Here is a 14,823-nt window from a genome sequence, read left to right as displayed (position 1 = left end):
CAGGGCTGCTGGGAAACGGCCCTGTCCCTGAGCCAGAGCAAACAAGTGGCTCAGGGCCTGCCCTGACACCAAGGTGATGGGCACATCTCCTGGGGAGCAGCAGGGGTGGCACAGTCCTGCTGTGGGAACAGAGCAGCAACAGCCGAGTGGCATGGAGGTGGCCTGGGGGGACAAAGGAGGAGCAGCGATCCACTCCCAGAGCAAGAGGCCCCCATGCCAATGCTGGGGGCAAGGTCCCAGTCCCCAGTTCCCCTGACTAGCTGGCCCCAGAGATGACACTGAGTGAGGTGCCTGGGAGCAGCCAGGCTCAGCTCACAGCCATAGGAACACAGTGACCTTGAACTGCAGGTGTTTTACCCAGTGCAAACCCCCCACTCCAGCCAAATGTGCTGTGCAAGAAGCCTGTGGGTAATGCTGGGGTGAGGGTAGATCTGGCAGTAATGGGGGAGAAAAAAAGGGATGGGGAGGAAACCAGGCTCTAATAATAGGGCTGATGGAGCAGAAGGTGGGGGTAATGCTGGGGTGAGGGCAGATCTGGCAGTAATGGGGGAGAAAAAAAGGGATGGGGGGGAAACCAGGCTCTAATAATAGGGCTGATGGAGCAGAAGGTGGGGGTAATGCTGGGGTGAGGGCAGATCTGGCAGTAATGGGGGAGAAAAAAAGGGATGGGGGCGAAACCAGGCTCTAATAATAGGGCTGATGGAGCAGAAGGTGGGGGAAGGATGGGCCCGTGTCTTCAGAGCATAGGGACAGGGCTTGGGTTTACAACTGCACTGAGGGATGTCACCTCGCTAACCCCTCTAAAAGAGCTGGGGTTGGGGGGCTGCAGGATACCTGCACCATGGTGGGAGCTCGTGGCTGGGCAAGTGGGAGCAGGGCAGCCCTGCTGAGCCCGTGGCGTGGTGGTACCTGGAGCTGAGGTGTCAACACCCTGATGTGCACTGAGCTCTAGCGGCCTCAGCGGGGTGCCCTAGGCTGAAGGGGAGCAGTGCCCTGCAGATGCAGATCCTTACATCTGTGAAGGATCCCACAGATGCCTGGCCAAATCTTGCCCACATGCAACTGTGGAAGCTGGACATACACTGATTTTGGGGAGCACAGCATCCAGGGCAGCCAGCCCCCTTCCATGCAGGGTCCCTGGTGCCCAGCTCTGCACATGGCCCCTGCCCCAGGAGCTGGCGAAGGGCCCTGACGCAACACTTTGGGGCTGAAATGGAAATCTGAAGGATGCTTGTGAAAGCCCCCAACACCCCTCCTCACAGCAGCCCTAGTGCTGTGAGAAACTTGCTGGAAGTTTCTGCTTTTATTTATTTGTTTTTCTTTTTTTAAGGAGGGGGCATCTGTGTCCTCTGATGCTCTGCCCTGGTGCCAGTGCCAAGCCAGAGGGCACCCCAGTGCCCGGCAGGAGCCAGGCCAGAAGGAAACCCAGAGGCAGGGCTGCCTTCCTCCTCGTGCCACCTTTGCCCAAGGTCACAGGAGAGCAGCGACGCCTGCTTGTGCCTGGGAAAGTTAAGCACTAAACTGGCATGTGACAGCCAGCAAACCATCAGTGCTGGGGGGCCGGGAGCCTGGGATGTGCGGGTATGGCTTACCCGGACTCCCCACTGGTGCCTGTCCGAAAGCGCATGGTGCCCCACGCAGGGACACGGGGCTGGGACAAGGGCCACGCTGGGGGCACCGGCTGCCCTGGGGAGGTACAGGGCACAGCTGAGGGCTGGCGTGGGGAGCTCTGGGCACGGGGGCTGTGGCAGGGTGGGCTGTCGGAGGGACCAGCGCTGAGTCTCTGTGGGGCAGAGAGGGAGCCTCACTTGGGCATGGGGCAGATGGGCTGGGCACCGGGGGCAGGAGGCTCTCCCCGGTGGGACTAGGCAGGAGCTGGGGTCTCCGGGGGCAGATGCAGGACGTCAGAGTGGGACGGAGCAGGAGCAGGGGTCCCCCCGGGGCGGTGGCGCGGTGCCAAGGCTCAGCGGAGCGGGTGCAGCGGGCTCTCTCCCGGCAGAGGCGGGGGCCGGGGCGGCCGGACTGCCCGGGCAGACCCCGGGGGGCCGGGACGGAAGGGGCGGCCCCGCCCGGCCCTGCCCATCCCTCCCGGGGCCGCCCGCGCCGTGGTCTCGGTGCGGAGCCGTGCCGAACCGAGCTGAGCTGAGCCGAGCCGCGGAGCTCCCGTCGCCGGGACGCGATCCCTGGGGCACCCACCCCGCGCCCGCCGGGTGCGTCCGCAACACAATCGGGAGAGACCCCCGGCCCCCCCGACCCTGCCTCCGGCTGCGGGTCTCAGAGCCCGGGCGGGACCCCGGCGGTGGGGCGGGGGTTGAGGACCACGGGGCGGTGGCGTGGGAGACCTCGGCGGGCGGGGAGCGGGGGATGGAGCCGGGCAGGCGCTGGCAGACCTCCAGCCTCGGAGGAAAAATCCTCTCTGGGGGTCCCTGAGGCTGTCCCCCGCTTGGGAGAATCAGGGTGTGCGTGGAAAATGCCGGGTTTGCTGCAATGCCCCATTTGGGAAGTTTTTGTAAACGCAAAACCGGGTTCTGTGGCCAGAGCTGGTTTGTGCTTAAACTGTGGCTGGCCAAGCATGCCCCATCCCAGAGGGATGCAGCTGGTGCTGGGGTGGAGCAGGTGCAATGGGTGCCCTCGGGATCCTCACGGGTCACCCTTGGGACAGGAGGAAACCAGGAGGAGCACGGGAGCTCGGCGCAGGGCGAGGAGAGGGGTTTCTCCCTGGTGCCTGGGTTGGGACGGGTTGGTGGTGACCCTGCCCCGGGTATGGAGAGGCGGCCCAGGGTGGCCGGGTGCCAGGAGGTGGCAGGGGCAGGGTGGGGCAATCCCGGCATTGACGCCTTCCCCGACAAGCAGCTTCTCAGCAATCACAGCTGAAACTTAAACAAACCATAAAGCCCCGAGGGGCTGACACTGTGTAGCTGAGCCCTGCAGCGGACCTGTGCACGCAAAGGTGCCAGAGGACAGGGTAAGTGCTTCATCTCTGCTTCATCCCCCACAGCCCCTCTGGTCCCTTGTGGGCACCTCCTGCCTGGACCGTCACGCCGCTGCCCCCGGGACTCCCCATCCCTCCTCGGTGCTCTCCTGCAGCTTTTTCCTTCCGGGCAGGAGCTGGCAGGTGCCTGATTATTTTCTCACCGCGTTTCCTGCTCAGAGGCAGGGCAGGCTGGGTGGCCCCGCGCCCCAACGGCACTGACAGCTCCTCTCTGTGCCCAGGCACCCACTGGAGCTGCTGCAATGGAGCTGGGGAACATCTCGCAGCCCCTGTACGGCCCTGGCCTTGAGGCTCCGGGGAGCAGCACCCCGGGCCTGGTGGGGATGGTTCATGGCTTCCTGCGGCTGGTGCAGCCCAACGCCCTGCCCATAGGTGGGTGCATGGTGATGGGGGGCTGGCAGTGGGGGGGCGGTGCTCGCGATGGGGTGGGGATGCTGCTTGGAGCTGCTGGGTCCTGATTCAGTCTGAGCCCTCCTGCACTGGTGACTGTCCATCCAGCATTTAAATGCCAGAGTACTGGGTTAGGAGAAGTGTGATGGAGGGGCAAATGGAGTCCCTGAGGACTGCGAGTTGTGTCCTGCCCATGTCCCATCACAACTAGGGGACAGTCTCAGGTGGGCCTCAGGACAGGCTTTGGTGGCAGAGTCCTGCCCCATCCTCCCTCAAGATAACTTCATCCCAGGCACCAACAAAAGGTGCAGAGCGAACCTCACACTGCCTGTGAGTTTGGGGGGATCCTTGCCTGGGTCTCTGTGCTTGCAAGTGACAAAGCATGCTTAGGCAGAACTCGGTTTGGGGCCACCAAAAGCAGCGTGTACCTGTGCCAGCACCCACATGGCAGTGCTGCAGGTACCCCCTGTGCAACACCCTGCTTGCCAGTGCTTGCCCCGCTTCCTTCACCCTCGAGGGGATGTGCTGGCACAGGTGATGCCAGGACCCTGCGGCTGCTCGATGTCCCTGGGGCAGATGCTGCCCACATCGGGGGGGGTTTGCCACTCTGACTGCTGGCATTTGTGCTTCCTCCTTCGCTGGGCTCAGCCCCTGCTTGCCAGCAACGGGCAGGCAAATGTGTGGCTGGCAAACAATGCAGTGGCTTTGTGGCCTTGTGTCATGCAGATACCAGGGTATTATCACACAGCACTGAGTGCTGACATGGCTTTTAGTGAGAGCATAGGGCATGGGCAGGGCGAGCCATGGCGATGAAAGAGGCAGCATGGTGGAGGGGGACTTTGTCCCAGCACCTAGCCCATGCTTGCAGTGCCAGCTGGGTACCTGCCTGGGGCTGGGCTGCCGAGGTGGTGGTTGGAGCATCCTTCCCTGAGCCTGCGCCCAGGGCACGCTGTGGGGGGGGACCTGCTTGCTCTGTGGACCTCTGAGAGCCTGGGGGCTGGCAGCGCTTTTCCTGGGTGCAAAAGTGCTGTGTGACACAATGGCCAGGGAGAGGCAGCTGGAAGGGAGAAATGTGCCATGCACTCACAGCTGCTTTGAGCCGCAGCGCTGAAGGTGATGTGCGGTGCTGAGAGCCTCTCTCTGGGCTGAGCAGGGTGTGGGACCCTCCTGGAGAGCCCCCCAGGGACCAGCACCTGCTCACAGCCCTCTCTGCTCCTTGTCCTCCAGAACTCATTGCAGATTTTGGGCAGTCACAGAGTGAGAAGGCCATCGGGATGCAGCAAGTCCAGGAGGTGAGCGGGGAGCCAAGAGCCCCACACCACCATGGGCTGGGGGATGCTGGTGGGTGTTGCTCTGAGGCTGAGCCATGGGTGCTGGGCAACCCCCTAGGGAGAACCATTCTGCCCTGTGGGGGTCTGGACAGGACCTTAGAGCTGGGAAACCTTCAGGGGCACCAGTGTTATGCTGCCTCACATTCTTCCTCCCCCAGCTGCTGATCTATGAAGTGGGTTTCCTGGTCTGTGCAGCCATTGGGCTCCTCTTCATCATCCTTGTGCCCCTGGTGGGATGCTGCTTCTGCTGCTGCCGCTGCTGCGGGAACTGCGGGGGCCGCATGTACCAGAAGCAGGACCAGCGGACAGGCTGCCGGCGCCAGGCGCTCTGGGTCTCCGTCCTGCTGGTCTCTGCTCTCCTCCTGTGAGTGCACTGGCTGAGAGACTCCGGATGGGACCTGAGGGAGGGTGGAAAGGCCGGTGCTTGGCGGCTGTGCCAGGAAGCTGCCATTGTTCACAGGAGCTGATCCCAGCAGGATGGGACAAAGGAGAGGAAGCAGCAGCAGTGGGGAGTTGGCCCCAGGGGGCTGTGCCTTGACACGGTGCAGACCCTTTCCAACAGCTTCCCTGCAGGGAAATACGGGTGCACCAGGCTCCCTTGTACTTCAGTTTCCCATGTCCCTACTGTCTGGTCCCTTGGCTGTGTACAGGGCACTTGTTGAGATGCTCTGGAAGCAGGGCTCATAGTTGTACTCCGGCCCCTGCAGCCTGGGGTTGGTGCGGGGGAATTCAGAAGGTCCTGGGAGGTAGTATTAGGACTGACCTCTTCGTGTGCTGACCCTGCCACCCTTCCCTTGTAGGGCTGGTGACGTCTGCGCCTTCATCAGCAACACCCGCTTCTCCCAGGCTGTGCACGGCACCTTCCCCAACGTCAACAACACCCTGGACAATGCCCACACCTACCTGGCCTCCATCCCCCAGGCATGCCTGGTCCTCCCACCCCATCTGGGGTGCCCGATGGGGGGCAAGGGGCCAAGCAGGGAGAGCAGCCCAAACAGCCCCCTGGGGAAGGTTAACAGTGGGGCTGGAGGTGGGGAAGGGTCCTCACCTGCACTGACACCCCATCTCTGTCCCTGCAGCAAGTCAATTTTATCATCGACAGCAGTGACATCCCGCTGAGCCACGCCAACCGCAGCCTTCAGGGTGAGGGTGTGCGGCAGAGTGGGGCTGGAGCATCCCTATGCACCCCTGGCGAGCCACTCTGACAGGGCTGGAGGTGCCTGGGGAGCAGGGTGGCTGGGGGTGCTGTGTGGCTGTGCCTCGCTGCCCTGCAGATGATTGCTGGACATGGGGGCCACCGGGCTGGTTCTCATGGGGATGTCTAACGGGAGTAGGTTAGGGAGCTCTTCCAGGCTCTTGCTCTGCTCCAGCTGCTGCTTTTTCCCATTCAGGCTCCTCTCTGGGGAGGGTGATGCAAGTGGTGGCAGGATGGGGGTGTCCCTTCTGCCCTCCACCTGGGGAGTGGATGTGGGGTGGGGTCCTTGAGGTGGGGTCGGTGTTTTTGGCAGTTTCCCTGCAAGTCCCAGGGCCTCAGGGGTCCCGTCATTGACACCGTCTCTCCTATATCTGCAGACATTGGGCCCAACCTGGGTGGCATGATCATCTCTCGCATCAGGAGCAGCATGGATGAGGCTCTGGGATCCCTCCAGAGCCTCTTGCAAGGTAGTGGCACCGTCCCTGGGTGGCTGGCAGGGCCTCAGAGGGGACCTGGAGGGACAGCAGTGCTGAGAGCTGGAGTACGTGCATGTTTGCGTAAGGCTCCCAGGGAGGAGGGTCCATCTGGCCTCCCAGCTGCAGCCTGGGCCAAATGCTGGGACTTTGGGGGGTGCCTCTACGTTGTATGTTTTGATGGAACCCTGAGGTTCAGCTGGGTGAGGACAAGCCCCCGCCACACTGGCAGGATGAGGCCCTGAGCCCTGCCCCGTCTCCCCAGGGATGGAGACGCTGGCGGCTGCATTTGCCAGCATCGCCAACACTCGCTCGCACCTCGAGGAGCTGCAGAGCAGCTACAGCCAGCGGCTGGCCAGCCTGCGGGACGGCCTCAACCACAGCCTGCAGCGCTGCGGCCACCCCTGCGGCAACGTGTCCCTGGACGGCCTCGCCTTCAGCACCAACTTCAGCTCGGTGAGGAGCAGCAGGGTGCGGGATCCCCCACAGTCCCTTCCCCAGCCCCCGCAGCCCTATGACCCCAGGCTCTCCCCACAGATCCCCAGTGTGGAGCAGCAGGTGGAGGCGCTGCATGATGTGTCTGGCTCCAACATAACGGCTGATTTAGAGGAGGTAAGTAGAGAAGGTAAGTGGTCCCCCCCTGCACCTAGGTACAGGGCTGGATGCTCCTGGTGCTGCTGGGGCTGTGCTGCAAGGGGGTGGCTTGGGAAGAGCCGTGCTAGGAGTTAATTGCTGTTGCGTGGAGGGATGTGCTGCTTGGATGTTTGCCTTGACTGGAGCCTGCCTGCTGTCCCCACCACCCCCGGGTGCTGCATGGTCAGGGCTGGGTGCTGGGAGAACACTGGCTGCCCTGTGCCACTGGGATCTGGGGATGGGGGGGATGCACTGCTCAGCCTTGGGCTGTGGGCAGGGACATGAGCTATATGCTGTGTCCCCCCAAATGCAGGTTAACAGCACGCTGTACATGACCCCTGCCAAGGTGCAAGAGCAGTCCCAGGATGTGGTGACAAGTAAGCAGGGCTTTGTGCCTCGTGTGCTGAATTCCCTCTCTCCTAGGGCTCCCTTCTCATCCCATCTCTGCCTGCAGACTGCCCCTGCTGCCACCCCTCTTCCTGCAGCCCTGGCTGTCTCGAAGTCCCCACGTGCTGTCATGCTGATGCCATCCTTGGCCAAAGCCACCCTGTTACCATCCTTTCTGAGTCCCTGCTGCCCCAGGCTCACCTGCCCCAGATGAGCAGGACTAGGGCAGCAGTTCACAGCACCAACCTGTCTCCATCCCCTGCAGAGACCCAGGACCAGCTGGGCCTCATCAAGCAGGAGATCAGGAGCTCGCAGGAGCAGTTGCCACTCCTGGACATGGAGGAGAAAGTTGGGACCTTTTTGGATGATGCCACATCGGTGCTGGAGAAGTACAGGGAGCCGACCATCAGAGTGGATTGGCTCAGGTGGGCAAGGAGTTGCTGCATCCCCTGGCTCCCTTGTCTGGAGAGGCTCACACTCTTCATCCTCCAGTTGCTGGAGCTGGGGCTTGCTCAGTGGTGGGGCTGTGGATGCAGGGTACCCAGAGATCTGCCTGGCAGCCACCCATGCCCCTTCTTTGCCAGGGTTCCTGGGGAATTTTTCCTCCCTGAGACAGCAGATGACGTGATGCCGGGCACTGCTCAGGGTGCCAGCTCCTGCTGTCTGACTCCTGCCCCTCCTCTTTCCCCAGGTGGAGCGTGTGTGTTCTCCTGTGCTGCATGGTGCTGCTGGTAGTTCTCTGCAATGTCATCGGGCTGCTGCTGGGGCCCCTGGGTCTGAAGGAAAGTGTGCTGCCCACTCAGCGCAGCTGTGTCTCCAATGCTGGCGGGAACTTCTTCATGGCGTGAGGCTCCCTCGGCTGCCGAGGATGCATGTGGGAGCGGTGGGATGGGTGGGCAGGGCTGGCCTGGGGATGCTCAATTCCCAAATCATCAAATTACTGCAAATTACATGGCAACTCACCATGCGGGTGGTGAACGCAAGGGTAAAATATGGTGCTGGTGAAAGGCGTTTGAGTAGAGCACGTTTGCCCCTTGCTGGCGGGGGCCTGGCAGCGTGTGCCTGGTCCCGCGGCTCTGTTGGGGAGTGGTGGCTTGCAAAGCTGGGGAAGCCATGCTGGGGTCTGAGACCCAGGGTACAGCCCGGCTGTGCTCCAGGGGCCGAGGGCAGAGTGGAGACATGCTTGTGGGAATGGTGGTGCATTGCTGCGGGGGCAAGGGGTGTGAAGGTCATGGCTGGAGGCAATGCCAGCATGATTAGGGCAATGAAGCTGGTGAAGGGTCTGGAGCACGAGTCTGATGAGGAGCTGCTGAGGGACCTGGGGCTATTTAGCCTGGAGAAAAGGAGGCTGAGGGGAGACCTTATCGCTGTCTACAACTACCTGAAAGGAAGTTGTAGCATGGAGGGTGTTGGTCTCTTCTCCCAAGCAGCAAGTGATAGGACAAGAGGAAATGGCCTCAAGTTGAGTGAGGGGAGATTTAGATTGGATATTAGGAAAAAATTCCTTCACAGAAAGTGTTGTCAGGCATTGGAACAGGCTGCCCAGGGAAGTGGTTGAGTCACCATCTGTGGAGGTGTTTAAAAGATGTATAGATGAGGTTCTTAGGGACATGGCTTAGTGCCAGTGTTTGGTTAATGGTTGGACTTTATGATCTTGAGGGTCTCTTCCAACCATACTGATTTTATGATTCTATAATGCCGGGGCACAGGGCCTCAGGGTGCTGACAGCATCTCTGTCCTGGCAGAGGGGTTGGCTTCAGCTTCATCTTCTCCTGGCTGCTGATGCTGCTGGTGCTGGTCACCTTTGTGCTGGGGGGGAACGCCTACATGCTCGTCTGTGAGTCCTGGCGCAACCAGCAGCTCTTCCAGGTGAGGTGCCCATGGGGAGACACCCCTGCCTGGAGCCACTGATGCCTTTCTGAGGGCTGCTGGTGGAGCAGAGGCAGTGCTGGCTGGTTTGGAATGCTCTTCCCAGGTGTCCTGCCCTGTCTAGTTTCTCCATCTCTTCTCTTGCTCTCAGCTCGTGGACACCCCTGGCTTGATCCCTGGCTTCAACCTGTCAGAGCTGTTGGGCCAAGCGGGTGGCACAACAAACTTCTCAGAGATTTACAGGTGGGTCCCAGTCCCAGCACTGCATCTTTGGGTAGGGGTACAGCTGCTCAGCACCCACAGAAGCTCCCCGGGATGGGGACAGCTTGCCCTGTGGGCAGGTGCCAATGCCAGGGAAGGAGCGAGGTGTGACTTGCCCACATGGGTGAGGACATGCTCCTGGGAGGGGGTGGCTTTCTCCTGCCCCATTTTCACCCCCATGCCCCCCTTCCTGCAGGCAGTGCCAGCAAGACACTGCCCTGTGGCAAGCGCTGCACCTGGACCAGAGCGTGTCCCTGGACGAGCTCTTGAACATCAGCCAGGTGAGCGCAGGGGTGCCAGGGTCTGGAGGACCAGAGCTTGGGGGTGCAGGGCTGGTGCTGAGGGGCCAGTGATGAGACAGCACCATTCCCAATCATGGTTCCCCTCACTCTGGCAGTACACAGGAGAGATCTCCACAGCCTTTGAGAAGGTGAACATCACCCTGAGCCCTATCTTGCTGCTCAGCCAGAGCCAGAGAGACTTGCTGCTGAACACCAGCCGGGCAGGGCAGCCCCCCAATTTCACCTCCACCCTGGAGCAGGTGGGCTGGGGACAGCCTAGTATTGGGATGGGGGGTCCTGATGTGTGTTAAGGGGTTTCACTGCCCTCTTCCCTTTGCTGTTTTGGGAGTCCCACTGCAGGCTCCCAGAGTGTCCCCTGCCATCTGTGTCACCCCTTGGGGCAACCGGGCACCTCCTCCACCTGGGAGGCTCTGGTTCCACTCTGCCCCACAGGGGCGGGGTATGGCCCCCATGGGCCCCACTCTCCATTCTCATGGCTCTGTCTCTACCTTTTCCAGCTGGATCAGAGTGTGACCCAGGGAAGCCTCTTGGATCTGGCCACAGAGCTGGAGCAGCTGTCAGACAATGCGGTGAGAGCCCATGGCACCCCAGGGCCATGGCCACCCTGTCCCAAAGCCACTGGCTATGGGGACTCATCCGCAGATCTGCCTGGGTGTCGAGGGGAGGCAAAGCCATTCACCCTCGCCCAGCTCTCTTTTCCAGCCCAGCCCTCCATCAGGTGGCTGTGCTGGGGCAGGGACGCTGTGCTGGGGGGCACTGCTGACTGCAGCTCCTTCAGGGCACGGGTGTGGAAGAGACTGTGAAAGACGAGCTGAAGGGTTATGCTCGCCAGCTGAAGGAGCTGGACAAGGAAATACAGACAAGCTTCTCTGGGCCACTGGTGAGCGATTCTGGGGTCGGAAGGTCCTGCGGGTGCTGGCTCGGAGTCTGCTGGCAAAGTCTCAGCTGAGCTGTGGGGTTTGTGCCTCTAACCCCCCTCTCTCCATCCCCAGCAAAGCCTGAAGGAGAACATCCACTCCGTGCAGAGTGGGGCTGCCCAGCTCGAGGTAAGCTGTACAAGAGGGGCTTCTGAGCGCACCCCAGTCTGGAGCACCCTGCAAAGTGCCCTCGAGGTCCCACAGTGTAGACCGTGGGGGTTAACCTGCAGTCTTGAGGGCTAGTGGCTGCTGTGGGACTCCCCAGACATGCACTGTAGGGCCCGCTCATGGGGCAGAGGGAGGGGGCCTATGCCACAGCACTCGGACATGTCCACCATGCCACAAACGTTGCTGCCAGGTGGCGGCGGGATGATGTGGGGACCCCACTTCCCCCATCACACTTCTGAGAGCACCTTCCACCCCAGGCACAGACGGAGGCTGTGCTGGATAAAGTCAGCAAAACCCAGGAGTTCCTGGAGAGGGAAATGGGAAACATCATCAAGAACGTGAGTTCACCTTGCCCTGTTGCTGGGCCAGCCGCTGGGAATGTGACCAGATCCCCACACCAAGACCTCCCTCTGCGGAGGGATGCCAAGCAATATCTGTCTGCTTGTCCTGCCTTGTTGTCCTCCCCAGGGGTCCCCTGCACCCCTGGGTGCCCACTCCCCTTATGGCCAGGAGCTGGGGTGGGTGGGCACTTGCAGCCCCGTTGCTGCTGGGTGGAGGTGCTCTGACAGCCCTGATCCTGGCATGGGTGGGACATGGGGCATGGAGTAGGCTGGGGGTGCAGCACCAACACTCTCTGCTTGCCTGACCCCAGGAGACGTGGGCCTTCCTGGAGGAGCTGTTAGACTTCTTTGAGACCTACATCTCCTGGGCCAAGAGCAGGGTGAGTTGAATCTTCCTCAATGGGGTCAAGGGAAGAGGAGGACAGGCTGCAGGGTTTTGGGGAACACTGACATATCTGGTCCTCACTGTGTGCTCAGCTGACGGGAGATGTGGCGCGTTGCAAGCCCGTAGCTCAGACCCTGGATAACGTGGAGGCCATCACCTGCAGCTACATCCTGGACTCTCTGGTGAGTGGGCCTGTGGTGTGGGGGGTGACGTGTATGTGGGGGGTGGCAATGAGGTCCCCTTGACCCCTTCCACACAGAATGAGGGGTACCCATCTCTGTCCTGAGCAAGCAGGGCTCAGCATCTCCCTGGCACATGGCTGTGGCTGAGAGCAAAGGCCAGGCTGTGAGAAGAGGTGTGCGTGGGGGTGTCACTGGGGGGGAGCGGGAAGCAGAAGAGGCTTTTCCAGTCAGTGTCAAGGCTCTGATGGCTCTCCCCTCGCACCCAGAATGCCTTCTGGTTCAGCCTGGGCTGGTGCACCTTCTTCCTGCTGCCCAGCATCATCCTGGCCGTGAGACTCGCCAAGTTTTACCGCCGCATGGACATCGCTGATGTCTACAGGTGAGGAGCCGCCCACCCTCTGCGACCACACCGGGTGTGGAGTTCCCCCCACAGACTGAAACCCGCCCCTTCATGCGCCCCGCAGCAGCCCATGGGGCTGGTCCTAAAGTAATATGGGCTGGCAGGGACCAGGTAGGGGGCTTGGGACCTTCAGCTTCCAAGAATGGAGAAGTTTTGGAGCAGACCCTGGCTCTGCCTACTCTGAAACCCTCCTCTGGGCAGCTGAATGTGACTTCCCATTCCGAGGAAGGAGCCCAGCTTGCCTGGCAGGGCTGCAGCCCCCAGCCTGGCTCCGGGCTCTGCCACAAAACTTACTCTGCTTTGCACCATTTTTTGTGCAGGGCCCCAAAATGGGAGCACAGCTGGATGCTGTGCAGAATGCAACACACTGTGTGGTTGGTGTTGCTGCCACGAGGGTGCAGTGCTCACTCATGCTCCTGTGGCCACCAGCACCCCAGGGTTGCTCCCCAGCCCTCTGGGACCCTTTCCCGGTCCCTCTGGGGCCCCCTGACCAGCAGCCCCACCTCCAGTGCAGCCACCAACCCCTGTGGGTAGTCAGCAGTTCCCAGCTGGGTTCCGGCTGCAGAGGGCTATGGCTTGGCCCTGCAGTGCAGCCAGTTTGCTGGGGGGTTCCCCTGCTCCAGCCCCTGCCTACTACCCCTCTGGAACTGTGCAGGAGTATACGTGGTGTGTGCGGGACGTGGTGCTGAGCCAGGCTGTGCCCTGCCCACACTGTGCCCAGGGTCCGCACCGGTGGTCCCAGTGCCTGTCATTTCCCTTGGACTGGAGACACGGGCTCACCTGCTAGGGAAACTTGGGGTGACTGAAATGGTGGCGCAGGGGAGCTGTGTGCCACTGAGCTGGTGAGCGTGGGGCCCCACTTTGCCTGTCAGGGGAAGGAGCAGTGATGCTCTGGGGGCAGCAACATTCCAGGAAGCTGTAGGAGCCCATGCTCTGTGTCCAGATGGGGCAGCCGGGATGGAAGGGACCATAGCACGCTGCAGCCCACATGTCCTCCTTGTGTGCCCTGGGGGAGACCCTGTTGGGCTGTTCCAGGAGGCATCTTCTTGCCTCACTGATGCTGTCCCCTCTTTTTTTATTTCCCTCCAGGAATGAAACCTTGGAGCTGTAAGTAGTAGTGCTGGGTCCCTGAAGTGGTGGTGGGGTAGGGCAGGCAGCTGCTGTGGCATGAGAGGGAACAGGGCACAGAGGGAGGGGGGCGAGGAGGGGAACAGGGCAAGTGCAGGCCAAGGAGGGTGCTGGTACCAGGGCAGGACTGGGAAGGTGGGACCGGAGCAGTGTAGACTGTTCTGGGGTTCCCCCCATCATCTCCCCACACTCCTCAGTTTTGGGGTGCTTCTGCTCCCAGCCTCCCCAAGCTGGTGGGGTGGAGGAACCTTCTCACCCTCTTTCCTGCGGGGGTGGGTGAAAGGAGTAGGATGACACTTGGCCATCCAAATGCATCCTGGTCTGTCCCTTGTTCTTCTCTGGGGCTGGGGGTGACGTAGGTGACCTTGGTTTTGCAGGCCACCCACCTTCAACTTCTACAAAATCCCCCGGCCGTCCACAAGGCATTAGCCCCCGTTGCCCGTGGCACAGGCACAGACGAGATGGACACGGCTGCCCTGTCTGCTGCACCTTCTCCCTGGGTTCTGGGGAGCAGGGTGAGAACCCCGCCTGAAACCCAGTCCCCAATTCCCAATATGTGACAATGCTCTCGTAGGTGTGGGAGGGGGGCTGCCCCTTGCACTGTCCCAGGTGGGACTTTGCTGCCCCCCCACCAGACCCCCTGGGCTCAGGGCAGCTTGCACTGTCAATGCCACTGCAGCCTGTGCTGCCGGACAGCAGGAACGTGCTTGCCCAGGCCCCTCGCTTGAAAAATGTGACTATTTATTTTTGCAGGGTGCCTGACTCTTTCCAAGGCTGTGATTTTTTTGTGTCAAACAATAAATGGGGTGTTTGTGTGCACTGAAGACATGTGGCTGAGCTCTTCACGTCCAGCTGTGATGGAAGGACACGAGGGTAGGGGCGGGGTGCATTCCCCACTGCTGGGGCTGTGCTTGGGACTGGAAGGTTCTTACTGGCGTCCCCAAGCGTGATCTGCCCACAGCCCACCCTTGGAGTCCTGACCCAGCCCATGGTCCAGTGTCACCAAGGCTGGGTGACAACCCCTCACCAGGCAGCCCTTTGCACCTGTGACTGGGTGGGTGCTTCTGTGGGAAAAGCCATGCCAAAAGCCTCCTGTCCATGAGGTGCCCCTGTGGTGCACAGGCACTTCCCTGTGCCCTCTGGTGACCCTGCTAGGTGTCATCTGTGAGTTTCCAGTTAGCTTATGGGGTGCCTGCAGCCCGCACCTCCCTCCCTCTACTGGGTATGGTGGCATGGGGACTTTGTGTCCACCCCCACATGTCCCACACTGCTGCGTGGCATGGATGGGCATGACAGCTGCACACACAGGTGAGCCAAGGGCTACTGGGTCTGCAAGTGTGGTGAGGTGAGCGTGGGTGTTGCTTTGTGCTGCTCCTTGGCACAAGCACAGCGACCATCCCAAAAGCTGGGTCAGGTACACGGAAACAAACCTGAGCAGCTTGACTCATTTCTTTCGTTGCAAAGTCCAA

At 61.3% G+C, this 14,823-nt stretch overlaps 1 protein-coding gene across 1 annotated transcript; it reads left to right on the top strand.

Moving 5' to 3' along the window:
• Window positions 1-3,213: 3,213 nt before the first annotated feature.
• On the top strand, window positions 3,214-14,097 carry LOC135991033 (prominin-1-A-like). The gene is made up of 24 exons (XM_065639276.1): window positions 3,214-3,364; window positions 4,610-4,674; window positions 4,872-5,077; window positions 5,514-5,634; window positions 5,793-5,856; window positions 6,286-6,375; window positions 6,647-6,837; window positions 6,919-6,993; window positions 7,328-7,391; window positions 7,667-7,826; window positions 8,093-8,245; window positions 9,147-9,270; window positions 9,422-9,513; window positions 9,728-9,812; window positions 9,929-10,072; window positions 10,331-10,402; window positions 10,612-10,713; window positions 10,826-10,879; window positions 11,176-11,256; window positions 11,571-11,639; window positions 11,737-11,826; window positions 12,093-12,205; window positions 13,316-13,333; window positions 13,732-14,097. Exons 1-24 carry the CDS (start codon window positions 3,235-3,237, stop codon window positions 13,781-13,783), a joined length of 2,415 nt encoding a protein of 804 aa, XP_065495348.1. The 5' UTR covers window positions 3,214-3,234; the 3' UTR covers window positions 13,784-14,097.
• The last annotated feature ends 726 nt before the right edge of the window (window positions 14,098-14,823 follow it).

Source organism: Caloenas nicobarica, chromosome 7 (genome assembly GCF_036013445.1).
Source record: "Caloenas nicobarica isolate bCalNic1 chromosome 7, bCalNic1.hap1, whole genome shotgun sequence".
NCBI lineage: Eukaryota > Metazoa > Chordata > Aves > Columbiformes > Columbidae > Caloenas > Caloenas nicobarica.
The sequence above is the reverse complement of the archived record's forward strand: the minus strand, read 5'-3'. Positions and strand labels throughout refer to the sequence as shown.

What these genes read in the sequence shown, in the direction of transcription:
- LOC135991033 (XM_065639276.1), top strand. Translation starts at nt 3,235, where the DNA reads ATGGAGCTGGGGAACATCTCGCAGCCCCTGTACGGCCCTGGCCTTGAG. An exon ending in ACCTGGCCTCCATCCCCCAG is followed by an intron (nt 5,635 to 5,792) that starts GCATGCCTGGTC and finishes CTGTCCCTGCAG; the next exon opens with CAAGTCAATTTTATCATCGA. An exon ending in TGGGAAACATCATCAAGAAC is followed by an intron (nt 11,257 to 11,570) that starts GTGAGTTCACCT and finishes GCCTGACCCCAG; the next exon opens with GAGACGTGGGCCTTCCTGGA.